This window comes from Mastigoproctus giganteus, chromosome 11 (genome assembly GCF_048544385.1).
Source record: "Mastigoproctus giganteus isolate SK-2022 chromosome 11, ASM4854438v1, whole genome shotgun sequence".
NCBI classification, from domain to species: Eukaryota; Metazoa; Arthropoda; class Arachnida; order Uropygi; family Thelyphonidae; genus Mastigoproctus; species Mastigoproctus giganteus.
In genome coordinates, this window is record NC_143585.1 from 96,413,273 (window position 1) to 96,427,683 (window position 14,411).

The 14,411-nt window shown below is 36.1% G+C and overlaps 1 protein-coding gene across 4 annotated transcripts in view; it reads right to left on the reverse strand.

Annotated features, from left to right (window-relative positions):
- LOC150078282 (armadillo-like helical domain-containing protein 3) overlaps positions 1-14,411 on the reverse strand; it is a 405,573-nt gene that overhangs the window by 21,528 nt on the left and 369,634 nt on the right. For all 4 annotated transcript variants that reach the window (XR_016547653.1, XM_090385517.1, XM_090385515.1 and 1 more), the window contains one exon: positions 3,846-3,962. Coding sequence is in view for 3 of the 4 variants with exons in the window: in XM_090385517.1 (XP_090241643.1) it covers positions 3,846-3,962 (117 nt within the window). In the remaining variant the exon portion in view is untranslated. The remainder of the gene's footprint in view (positions 1-3,845; positions 3,963-14,411) is intronic.

A 14,411-nucleotide genomic window follows, 5' to 3' on the forward strand; every position in this document is an offset into this window, starting at 1 on the left:
ACTTTTAGTAGCTTCCACGATTAATTCCTTGAATGCTTCCCACTTAGAATTTACTGCTGGTAACATCATCATCAGTTGATTCCACTGTACAGAATTTAAAAACTGTCGGAGACCACTGTACTCGCCTTTACGGAAGCAAAAACCCTTTCCTTTACCCCTGATGGTAATCAAATCTTTAAGTAAATCCCACATATGTACACTGTGATCACTGCCACCTAGTGGTTCCTTTATCTGCAAATTCTTAATACACGAATAATCACTGCTGATAACCAGATCAAGAGTATTACTCTCTCTGGTTGCCTCTCAAAAATGCTGCTGCAGAAAACAATCATCCAATAAATCCACAAAAGTCTGACTAGTGTGTGAGTGACCAACCCACAAGTTCCAGTCAATATCTGGGAAGTTAAAATCCCCCATTATAAGACATTCCGATTTACTAGCCCACTATTTGACAGTAAATTAAGCCAATTATGTGGTTATATATATATGTGTATAACTTTATTTTCTAGTAGTTACTTGTGGCTAATGAGAAAGACAGAAAATAAAATTCAAAGTGCACATGATTGTGATAACACCTACAATATTGAATGGGGAAGACACAGAAAGAGGAATAACTAGGAAAAATACAACTGAAAAATCGTAAGAAACTTAGTACAAGAAAAGGATACCACAATTAAAACAGGATATAAATTATACACAGGGTGTCCTACAACATTGTCTTGATTTCAGAAGATTCCTAAGGTCACTGAGTAGAAAATGTTTCATCAAAGTGGATCTGATTCTCAACTATTACAGAGCTATGCATATTGGAAATACTAATACAAATAAGCATAATAAATTATGCCTATTAGTATTAAGTATGAGCTTAATATCTTATATGGGTTCCACTAGAGCAGCCAGAGGTATTAAACTGATTTTTGAAATGCAGCAAAGAACTTGGAGCTTGCTCCATTTTTGCATATTACAGTTCTTAAAATAACTCAAATTAATAGCATAGCTTAATTTGCGGTACTCACCTTTTTATATAATCTGCAGTTGACGTGTTGATATAGGATAAAATGGTAGTTGAGTTTAAAAATTGGAATTAATATGGATATGTTTAAATTTTGGAAACAGAGTTTAAAATATGCTCAAGGAAATAGAAGTGCACGTCTTTATCCTTGGTTGTAAAGTTGAAATGATAAAGCTAGGAAAGTTAAACTGAGGAGGCCAAGAGCCATAACAAATTGGCTTTCGTTGTTAACATCTTCAGTTGGCGATAGTGGGAGGGAGTGAACGTGATGCTCTTTGATACATGTGGTAATCTCAGGTGCATGAGATTCCAAGCCGGTGAGAGGTTATAGGGTAGTTTGGCATGCATTTAATACATTAAATTTAGAATGACGACAAAACCATTCTATGATAAGGGCTTCGTACTGAAAGATTTTAAAACTAGATTTTAATTTAATGATAGGGATGGCTGAATCAACTAAGGGAGTATGGTTGTGGGCTTGTACACGTAACATGAGTTCTGTATTTGATTGTCCTGTTCTAAAGCTATTGTAGTGGTAATATGTCCGTGTGTTTGATGTTTTTGGGGAGCCATATTTAGAGGTTGTACTACCAATGTAGCATGCATTACAGTTTTGTTGACATTTAATTAGATAAACAATATTGTTCATGTCGCTGATTTGATATTTATGTGTGTCTTTATATGAATTAAACAAACATTGATCCTAGTTTATTATATGTTGAAAATATGAGAGTGATGTCTGTACCAGTAAATAATTGACGGAACTGTCTAGAAAGATCACTGTGATAAGGAATAACAACATGTGTATTATTGCATGTAATGTGTTTAGTTGTTTTGTTGATATTATTTTGGATGGTGGTGATAATTTGTTGGATTAACTGAAGAGGATATTTTCTGGATATGAAAATGTCTATAAGTTATTGGAGTTTGTTGGATAGGTCTTCTTGTGTAGAACTGTATTTGATGGCATTATAAATTTGATTATAGAGGACAGCTTTTTTTGTACTAAGTGGATGGTGCGACTCGAAATGTAAATATTTTCCGGTATGGGTATTTTTTCTGTAAATTCTAGTTCCAAGTTTAGTATCTGTTTTATATATGGTGAGATTAAGGAAATTAATCTGTCCATTTTCTTCTGATTTGAGGGTAAATTTTAATCTGTCGTGCACTGAATTAAATTTAATAAAAAGGTTATCAATTATGGCTTTGTCTCCTATGATAAGGATGTCATCTGCGTATCGGGTATATAATTTAATCTCTGGAGGGAGAGGTGTAAAATTTGATTTTCTATGGAGGCTAGGTATATTTCGGATAGGGAGGCTGAGATTCCCAATCCCATAGGTAAACCATATATTTGTTGGTATATCCGATTGTGGAACTGGAAATATTTAGCATCTAATAAAAATTATGTAAGTTCTAATATACTATTGATTGAGAGAGAGGTGCGGTTGGTTAAGGTGCTATCATCCATTAGGAAATTACGTAAAGCTTGTAGTATAGATGGCAGGTGTACATTAGTGTATAAAGAAACTACATTGAAAGATGCTAAAATGTCTTTATTGAAGATTGTAATAGGACTTATTTTTTCAAAAGCTTGGGTGGCTTTTGAAAAAGCTTGGTTATTAAATTTAAATATATTTTGAAAATCTTGTAAGGGGGGAAATGATCTTAACAAGAAAGGAGGATAAATTGGCAAAAGCTGATTTATTGAAGGAGATTATTGGTCTTAGTGGGTGGTTGGGTTTGTGTAGTTTGGTAATACCAAACATGTGGGTATGATATTATTTCATATTCCGATTTGTTGGGTGATTTCTTTATTTGTCCTTAATTTTCTTAAGATAATGTCAAATTTATTTTTGTGTTTGGATATGTTGTACGTATTATCGGGTTTGTATGTATCCTGGTCAGATAGGATTTGTTTCATTTTGTCGATATATGTAGTTTTATTAAGAATAACTATGGTATCGCCTTTTTCGGCTTTCTGTGTAATAACATGTGGATTATTTCGTATTTTCTGTATGTCTTTTAGCTGTTTATTTATATTAGATTGGGATTGTAGTTTTGAAGTAAGGATGGAATTGGCCTGATGTATTATACGCCATTTGTCTGGGTGGTTGTTCAGTTTGGTCTGAAGTTCTATGATGCATTCTTTGGAGGGGTATTGGTTATCTTTTATAGCAAAATTAAATCCGTATTCAAGGCTAGTGAGTTCAGTAGTGGTAAAGGGCTGTAAGGAAATGTTTACTGTAGAAGTTTTAACATTGTACGGAAAGAACTGCGAAAAAGATACAATAAAAAAACATCAACTACTATCTTAAATACATCATTTAAGATTTAGTCTAAAAAGAAATATGACACCCCAGATCTGGACAGAATTCACCACATATAATGAAATACATATAAAAGCTGCTGTAAAAGATATCAAACAAAGACACATCAAAAAATGGAACATTCTTACACAAAAAACTCACACCCCTTCAAAAACTTCTACAGTAAACATTTCCTCAGGAGTGTATCATTAATAAAAATGATAAAAATAGATAAAGATGGATATGGCACATCTTGAAAGGTAATATTTGGTTGGTTGATTTTGTTCCTCTTGGCAGAGATCCAATTAAAGCACTACTGTGCCAGACCACATAATCCCTTGTAAAATATACTATTTGAAAATACATACATTTCTAAAAATCAGCTCTAACAACCTTAAGGTGATACAAACAAGGGTTTGCAATTAAAGACTGGATAAAAAAGTCATTATCAATATTGCAAATAAGCAGTTTCACTCTATATATGTTTTTCACAAAGTAAAGATAGAATGACTGGACCTACATACCATTTGTACAAAAAATGAAGACTCCTTTGGTTTTTCTGAATACCTCTCAAACTGGTCTAAATTATCATGCAATTTAAGAGTAAGAGTATCGTAGTTACTTCGTACCACCTGTAGAACCTGCAATGAGGGATAACAATAAATTAGTTAAATAAACATTTAACTAATGTTTATTTTAATTTTTTACACTTTATATAAACTGAATAATACCATGTTCTATAATCAAAGGAACAACCATAGTATAAACCCAAAGTTCCAGAACTTGCACTAATGCATAGATGCATGCTGGGAATTTTACAGCAGACCACATTCAAAGTTGTTACGTTCTGCTGTCAAACCCTTCTGTTAGTGGATATACTACTGATGAAGCAGTTTTACAAGTCTTTGTCTATCCCCTTCCCCCATCAGTACCTTATCCATCTTAACATCTCAACAGCTTCCATTTATGGGAAACAAGACCTAATCAAGACCTGTTCATCAGACCTAACCTCCGCTAAATAATTAGCAGAGATTAGGTCTGATGAACAGGCATGTTGAAGAAAAAGACAATGTCACATTGACACAAAATGAAAGCAGTTCATCCCAAAAAGAGTATATTCAACTACCTTTCCCAACCTCTACAGCAGTGGTTTTCAACCAGGGTGACACAACAACATTCCAAAGGTGTCATGTAATTTGGGTTTAAGTTACTTAAATTTATTTTATTAAAATTTATGTATTTATTTCATTATAAAAAAGGTACATTGTTATAATTATATTATTATAATAACTATTACTAGGGGGCTTTGCCCCCTGCTCCCTGCACTCGCTTCTTTTGATAAAATAAAAAAAAATACTTCCAGAAACTTTCGACACTGTGTCTCTTCCTCAGCTGTGAATCCATAAATATGTTACTATATCTATATAATATCGGTGTAGATGCACCACAGACAACTCTTAAAAGAAAAACTATGATCGTAGTGTGAAAGGTATCATTTCATCTGTATCTCATATTGTGCTCATCCTTCACAACAAGTTACCAAGTATTCCACTACCTCGAATAAGTAACACACTTCACTAATAGAGAAGACTATTGTTACTTATCCTTGGTGGGTGCACCACCCAGATGGACCGTTTCAAAGCTAGTTGGCTTTTCATCAGTGGGTGCCTTTCACAATACAGTCATAGTTTTTCTTTAAGAGTTGTCTATGGTGTATCTACACCGATATTATATGGATACAGAATCTTAAACTCTTAAAATATTATGCCTTGTTGCATTTAGTTTATTTAAATAAATACATTACATAACATATGGAAATCAAGAATGGTACTGCATAGTCATGTTAGATAAACATAGCGTGACCAGGTTTAAACAGAAGCTTGTTTTACCACAGTAAAACAAGCTTCTGTTTAATCAAGTTTTACCAAGTTTTTGTTAAGTATTTTTGAATTTGTTACATATTACCACATAACCCGAATATCTCTCTTCTCCCATTGGCTGAATAAATATCACTAGGGGGAAAATCATTTTAATGTATAGAAAGATACATTTTTTATATATATATATATATATATATATATATATACACACTTTATTTATACATTATTACTTTTTGTAATTAATTTTGGTACTGCTTGGGAGCATCAGGTTTGTAGTTACCCCAACCAACCTGCTAATTATGCTCCCAAGCAGTACCAAAATTAATTATAAAAAGTAATAATATATAAATAAGTTAAGTACATATATAACCCATGCATGTATAATGTCTAATGGTCACTGTACAAAAGCATTAACGTAACACCTAATATTCTCATTTATGCTATTTAAAAATTTAATATTTAAATCTAATTGTCATCAGACATAATTCCAATATATATATTGGACGATTTGTTTAGCGATTGAAATGCAGCGATTCCATGACGATTACTGGCCTTGCGGTCCTTCATCAATATGGGGCATAATGGTCAGTCTATTATTTTGTTACTTGGTTTTATTTTAGTAGTTCGTTTTAGTCCCGTTTTGGTGATATTTCACATCTCTCGGAACTGGTATCTTACAAGGGGGGGTACCGCTAAATTATTATGTAATTGGCTTTATATTTTAAATGAATTTATTATTAATTGGATTTAATTGAATTTCTAAAATTATTTGGAGACTTTCAGCTACTGTTTTAGTCTTGTTACCTTTACTTTCCCCCTCCCTGTTGATTTAATTTGTATGTTAATTTTTCGCTCTACAGATTTGCCATGCTACTGGCATAGGTATTAATTTTATTTTTTTATTAATTATCTGTTATGTACTGGGCATCATGTGGAGGATTTGCATTTTGCTGCCTCTAATGATAGCTTTATATTTATTTATTTTCTTATTTCATTCTAACGTTTTAAAGCCATTATTTATATATATATATATATGAATAATATACGGCATTGTACTGTGCTATGTATCATGCACTGTTCATGTGATCAAGGACAATCTGAGCCAAACAGCAATTAGAGCATCCATATCAGAGACGAGAAAGATTCCCGCCCTCAAAGTATTCACTCGTGGATGCAGGTGGTAAAGGTCAATACGGTGAAGCATTCAGTTGGTTGTTATTTACACAATTTACACGTTTTGGAAATTTATTACGCTAATATTTTTTTATTAATCGTGCTATTAATAAATTAAATAATAATGGTGATAGTCGTGTGCAGTTTTTGCCGATCGTGTTATAAAGTTTTTAATTTAAGAGAATAAAGAGATGCCATGTCTGGTAAAAGTAATTCATTGAATCCTAGTGCAATATTCGGAGGATGGAATCTGGTGAAAGCCGCCCTAATGTGTGTGTAGGGCAATGAATATGCCTCCATTGACTATTACTACAACTATTAAGAATGCTAATAAAATAAAACAATCGATGCAAAGTGGTAGGTAAAATTTTTGGTGCCCAAAACCTAACCCTGTGATTTCTGATTGACTCCATTATATAAAGGGTTCCATTTGCGCCTGTCTCGCCAGGAATCTAATCCCGACGTAAATCGAAGGCTACCTGTATATATATATTTGAATCCGTAGCTGAGTGGGCAGGAGCGGGAGTGCAGTAGCACACGCTCTTTGAGTAGACCAGGGTTCAAGCCCCTGACTGCTGAATACGGTCAATCTGCCAACCTGCACTGGACCAGCATGGCAGATTATGGTCCATTTCCCTTAGCATGAATTGCTGAGGAGGCTTCCATCCTGCAGTGGGTTGATAATGGCTGTAGTTTACTTTTTTTTAGTTAAAAATGGTAGTAAAAGAAAAGAAATAAAGCAATCATCACAGGCAGCAAAATTCACATTCCTCTACATGATGCCTAAAATATAACTAAAAGTAATTTTAAAATAAAAACTAATGCCAGTAGCATGGCAAACTATAGAGCAAAAATAATAATTAAACAAAATAATTAAATCAACAGGGAAGGTAACAAGACTACTGACATTAATTTCTATTTTAAAATTACTTTTAGTTATATATATATATATATATATATATATATATATATATATACACAGAGAGAGAGAGAGAGAATCTGATCAAACAGGCAGAAAATTGAGTAGGGGTGCCACAAAATTAAATAAATTACTTAAGGGTGCCATTATTAAAAAACAAGTCGAAAACCACTGCTCTACAGAGTGACTTTTTTATGAAAAAGGCAAACACGAGAGGTATTAGAAACTATAGTACTTAGTACTGTGCTTGGGTTGGAGGTTGAGAAGATGAAAGAAGATATTTGTTGACATGAGACTTGAATTTTCTGTAGACTATAATTTTCAGGAAATACATATGAAGTAAGGTTGTTCCAGAAAACAGCAGTTGCATGAATAAACAAGAAAGATGAAAAGTTGGTTCTGTGAGTTTGAAGTTGGACACTAAATGGATGTTGGCTGGTGGTGGCACGTATTTGGACTGTTTTGAAAGAGAGAGTGGGAATTATAGAAGCCAATTCAGAAAAACAGTGCCCATGGAAGTATCTGTAGAAAAAGTAGGCAGCAGAAACAGTACATCTATGAGACAGCGAGTGGAGAGACTCTGTTAGAGAGAAGTCATTAAGTAACCTAACTGCCCTCTTCTGAATGGAATCTAGAAGCCTGACAGAGGTTTTGGGAAAGCAAAAATGACAGTAGGAGTTCGTTGTAGGCCTAATGACTCTGATGAGTACAATGAACAATTATACAGAGAAATAGAGTGGGCCAGTAAATCAGGGTGCCTTATAATGGCGGATTTTAACTTCCCAGATATAGACTGGAACTTCTGGGTTGGTCACTCCTACACTAGCAAGGCTTTTGTGGATTTAATGGATGATTATATTCTTCAGCAGCATGTTAGAGAGGCAACAAGAGGAATAACACTCTTGATCTGATTATCAGAGGTGATTATTCATGCATTAAGAATTTACGGATAAAGGAACCAATAGGAGACAGTGATCACAGTGTACTGATGTGGAACAGTGGTCTCTGAGATTTTTTTGATTCTATACAGTGGGACCAACTGATAATGTTACCAACAGCAAATTCTAAATGGGAATTTGCTGGAAGCATTCAAGGAAGTAATTTTAGACGCTACTAGGCTTTTTGTTCCAATTAAGAAATACTGCTCTAGGTTTAGATCCAAATGGATGTCAGATGAACTAATGAGACTCATGGCAGAGAAGAAAAATGCATGGGATGCACATAAATTGTCAGGCGACACTAGAGCTTACAATACCCAGATGCTGAGAACCCGGTCATTTTTTTCCGGTATTCAAATCCCAGTATTGATACAAAAATACTGGTCTTTCGGTACTAATTTAAAAAATAATTATCCACGATTTATTCACATAAAGGTTATAAAATCGACAAAAAATAAATCAGTAATACTACTGAATTCGCAAATTAGAGATTGTTATACACAGTACAAATGCAACAGAAACCCCTAAAAACGTCACGAAACTGTAACACAAAATCTTGCAAATATATTTCTCTTAGTAAGTATAGTTTGTGTGGAAGTAAAGCACTTAAGGAATAACGAAAACATCATTACGGAAATATTTCCATTAGTGGCAGTAGTTGTTGTTATTTGGTTTTTAGGAGCATTAGCAACTAAAACCATATTGCTCCGGGGATATGCAGTAGTCATTCCCTGACCTTTCCGCATCCTCTGTATTTGGTGGTCACGGGCTCGAACCCTAGTCTAATCAAGAAGCGTGTGCTACGCACTGCTGCTCTTGCCCACCTGGCTGCGGAGGCACCTAGTGGCAGTAGGCCTAGTAGTGCAATTAAGGAATACGGTGAACAATGGCATGGCAGGTGTGAAAGGGTTAAAATTAAAAGCTTCTGAACAACAGTTCAATCTCTCTATTACACTGCTACTTGAGGATGCGACACAGTGCATTTTGGTAATGGGTATCCGTATAGAGCAGTTCCAAGGTATTGTGAACAGGTGATCTAGAGGTAAAATATGAAAGCATTTCATTGTGTGGAAAAAATATTCTGTTTTTCTCACCAAAGGAAGAAGAGTGAGTTTAAAGAATAACACCGTGATTGGGTTAGGTTTAAATTAGATAGGGAGAGATACATAAATGCATAAAAAACCCCTCTTAGATACATAAATGCGTTAAAAACCTCTCTGAGGGAGATACATAAATGCATGAAAACCCCTCTATAAGCTTGCAATTAAAAAAGTAGTACAAAGGGTGATTGTAACTTGCAATCAATTCAATAAATAAATAAATAAATAAATAAATAAATGGGAAGGAAATAAATAAGGTGCTCGCACCAAAAGAGGGGTTTGTGGTTGTTGTATGGAGGGGTTGCAGACTTCCAGTGGTAGTTCTAGGTTCAGTTCAGGTCCAGTTCTGGGAACGTCCAGCTATATAGTGAAGGGTTCCGTCAGGCATGCTTCTGTGCTAGAAGTTAAATAACAAGCCAATCAGATAGTGCTCTGGCTTTTACTATTGCTGTGGTAATTTGCTTCAGTATTAACAGAGAACTGTTCTCAAAATCCCGAAATAAACAGTACTGGAAGAGCTAAACAGCAGAGATATGTAGAGTTCAACTAAGAAGAGAGAGAGATATCACCGCACTCCATGGAAGGAACCCGCACAAAGGAATCCCACCATGAAAGAGAAGGAAGTTTCCTATGGACTGTGTTGTTTTGGAAATGGTATTTAGATAAAGTGGGAGATTATTTCAGAGTAAGGTTGAAGTTGTAGAAACAAAAGAAATAAGGAAATGTTTAGTATTGAGTTGGTTTACTGGTTGAAGTTGTAAAGAAAATGATATTACTAAATTAAGAGAGATTACATGGAATTGTTAGCATTAAGTTAGCGACTCATTGATTGCTGTTGTGAAGAGAATTGATATTAGTGATTAAAAGAAATATGAGGAAGTGATTAAGATTGAATTAATTTAGTGTTTGAAACTGTAGAGAGAGTTGAGATTGTTAATTGAGAGAAATTTTATGGAAATGATAGCATGTATTAACAGATTAAATGAGAAAAATGAATAGATTAGATGTAAATGAAACACAAGTTATGTATTGTAAGTAGATTTGTATGATAAATGACTTTTGTTTTATATTTGTGTCATTGCTCTTGAGAAACTGACAGCTTGCAAGTAATATATATACAATATATAATATATATACTCGTGTGTGCTGGGGGGGAATATCCCTCAGCTCCTGGAAATTGGATGGAATACACTTAAATAGAAAGGGTGCAAGAATATTTGCTGATGCTATCGAGGCAGTGTTAGGTGGGTCGGAAAACTGCTAGCTTGGGGGGAGACAAAGACGAATAGATTAACAGTAGCCACTGGCAGAGGTGAAAGAGATTCTTGCACTGCTTCTATTGGAATGAGCAGAAGCCTGAAAAACAAGATGCAGGATATTTCAGAGACTGCCGGGAGTCATTGCGGTACAAGTAAACACATGGATTGTGTTAGGGTAGCTAAGAATAGAAATAGGTGCATGTATATTTGCGTGTACACCAATGCTAGGAGTTTAGTAAATAAATTTGATGAATTTGAGGTATTGCTCAAAACATCAAAGGCAGATATTGTTGGGATATCAGAGACGTGGTGTCACACAGATGTAAGGAATGCAGAACTGGAATTTGGGGAGTACAACGTCTACAGAAAGGATAGACTGGATAGGAAGGGAGGAGGGGTTATGCTATTAGTTAAGAAATACATAAAATCCAAGGAAGTCAAGCCAGTGGACAGTGCAGTGTCGAGTCAGTTTGGTGTGACATAAGCATTGGGAGATCAAAATTGAGAGTAGGAGTGTGCTATAGGCCTAATGACTCTGATGAGTATAATAAGATACTATACAGGGAAATAGAGTGGGCCAGTAAATCAGAGAGTCTTATAACGGGAGATTTTAATTTCCCAGATATTGACCGGAATTTGGGGGCTGGTCACTCACACACTAGCAAGGCTTTTGTGGATTTATTGGATGATCGTTTTCTACATCAGCATGTTCAGGAGGCAACTAGAGGGAAGAATACTCTTGATTTGATTATCAGCAGTGATTCTTCATGCATTAAGAATCTGCAGATAAATGAACCACTAGGTGGCAGTGATCACAGTGTGCTGAAGTGAGATTTACTCAAAGAGGTAACTACCATTAGGGGTAAATGGAAGGGTTATTGCTTTCGTAAAGGCGACTACGATGGACTGAGACAGTATTTAAATTCTATACAGTGGGATCAACTGAGGATGTTACCAACAGCAAATGCAAAATGGGAAGCATTCAAAGAACTTATCTTGGAAGCTACTAGGTTGTTGTTGTTGTTGTTTGGTTTTCAGGAGCATTAGCAACTAAGGCCATATTGCTCCGGTGCGGTGGTCATACCATGACCTTTCCGCATGCTCCGTATTTGGTGGTGACGGGCTCGAACCCCGGTCTAATCAAGAAGCGTGTGCTACGCACTACTGCGCCTTCCCACCTGGCTACGAAGGCGCCATGAAGCTACTAGGCTATACATACCAACTAAGAAATATTGTTCAAGGTTTAGGCCTAAACGGATGTCAGATGAACTGATGAGGCATATGGCAGAGAAGAAACATGCATGGGATACATACAAATTAACACATGACACAGAAGCCTATGATAGCTACAAGTTGATCTGTAACCAAATTACAAAGGAGGTTAGGCAGGCGAAGGCAGATTACGAGAAATCCTTGGCAAGGGATGCAAAGAAAAACAGCAAAAAGTTCTTTACTTATGTAAACTCTAGAAGGAAGGGGATGAATCAGATTGGTCCAATTGATATCGATGGGTCAACTGTTGATGATCCTGCTCAGGTAGCTAACAAACTAAATGAATATTTTGCATCGACATTCACACATGAGAAGTTATTTAGCGAGGGGAAAGCCAGAGGTGTAATCAACTCTAGCAGTAAGTAAGAGAATCTTGTAATGACCGAGAGTAAAGTGGAGGAGAAATTGTTGAAGATAAACACAAGAAAGGCACCCAGGGTGGATGGGATCTATCCAGTTATATTAAAGGAGGCAGCAAAGGAAGTAAGCAAACCCTTAGCCATAATTATGAGAGCTTCCTTGGACTCAGGGGAGGTACCCATAGACTGGAGATGTGCAAATGTCACCCCAATTCACAAAGGAGGATCAAAGGCTGACACAAATAATTATAGACCTGTGAGTTTAACTTCTGTTCCAGGAAAATTAATGGAGGCACTAGTTAAAGAAGCACTGCAGGATCATTTAGACAAGACTTCAGCTATAGCTCGGACACAGCATGGTTTTGTTAAGGGGAAGTCTTGCCTGACCAATTTGATTGGATACTATGATGCAGTCACAAAGGAACTGGATGCAGGGAATAACTTTGATATTATATACTTGGATCTTAGAAAGGCTTTTGATACTGTTGCACATGGAAGACTGCTGCACAAATTGGAGCAGTGTGGCATTGGAGGCAAATTGCTGCTGTGGATAAAGGGGTGGCTGAGGGGGAGAAGACAGAGTGGTAATCAATGGACACTGTTCGTCGTGGACTAATGTTATTAGTGGAGTCCCTCAGGGCTCAGTGTTGGGTCCATTATTGTTTTCTGTATTCATAAATGATATTGATGAGGGTATATCAAGCTTAATGTCGAAGTTTGCAGACGATACAAAGGTAGGCAGGGTTGTCAATGACACTACTGATACTATGCTGCTGCAACAGGATCTGGAAAGGTTGAGCAGATGGGATGAGGGGTGGCAAATGAAGTTTAACATTGACAAATGTAAAGTACTACACATGGGGAAACAGCAACCCCAGAGCAACGTATCAACTCTGTGGTACTACACTGACAGTGTAGTAGTGACTTCATATCTACCACTGACAGTGGTAGATATGAAGTTCTCTGAACAGTGTAGACGGGCTGCAAGAGTAGCTCATGGTGTATTGTCAATGATATATAGGAATTTTTCTAGCAGGGATAAGGAGGTGATTATTCCCTTGTATAAGGCAATGGTCAAGCCACACCTAGAGTACTGTATACAGGTCTGGAGGCCTCATTTCAAGAAGGATGTAGAGCTGCTGGAACGGGTACAGAGAAGGGCAACAAGATTAGTGAATGGAACAAAGGGTTGCTCTTACGAAGAAAGGCTTAAGTTTTGCAAATTGCAGTGTCTGGAGACTAGGCACCAGCGAGGTGATCTGGTAGAGGTGTATAAAGCCTTGAATGGTTTGAGCATGCTCAATGCTGATGGGATTCTTCCTCTCGCTCAGAATAATCACCTGAGAGGGCATAAATTCAAATTGAGGAAAGACAGATGTAGGATAGACGTGCGGAAATTTGCCTTTAGCCAGCGGGTGGTTGGTTGGTGGAACAGACTTCCATCCCTTGTCGTGGAAGTTGATAGCCTAAATAAGTTTAAGGCTCAGCTGGACAGGTATTTTGAACGAACAGAAGGGTGAAGTGGAAGTGGTTTTTTTTTTTTTTTTTTTTGGCTGATGCTGCATAAGCTTGCTTTCTTGCATCAAATGCCTCTACTAATGCTAATTCTCATTTTTTAATGCAGTCAGGTAGCTTGTGGGGCTTAGTGCTTGAGGGGGAGCTGCTATACAAAAATCATAACAATGGCCACTGACGGTGATACTAAGGCACAGGAAAATGAAAATTAATAAATAAATAACCCCCTCCACTACAACTTAGATTTGGTTTCCTCAACAAGCTTAACCATCAGTGCCTTTCTTTCGTTAATATAGATATAGTGCCATAAAAAGTCAAAAAGGAAATATTTTTTTTATTTTTGATAAAAAGGAAATAAGATTTTTTTAAAATGAGGGAAGTATGAACCACAGCTGTAATGCTCAATATTAAGATGAGGGAATAAGGTGGGGGGGGGGGATAAACTGCAACTGTCTACAACTATCTCAGTTACAAAGCATCAACCAGCACAGAATCAAAAAGGGCATTTTCTGCTGCTAATTATATATGTACCAAAATTAGATCCAGTTTAAACGGTTACACTATTGAGTTTCTTAAGAGCTCAATTTATTCGGACAAGTAATGTAAATGCTTATTTTTTTGTTTTTAGAATAACTGTATGTTTAATATTTTTTCTAGACTTATTATTGTAATGAA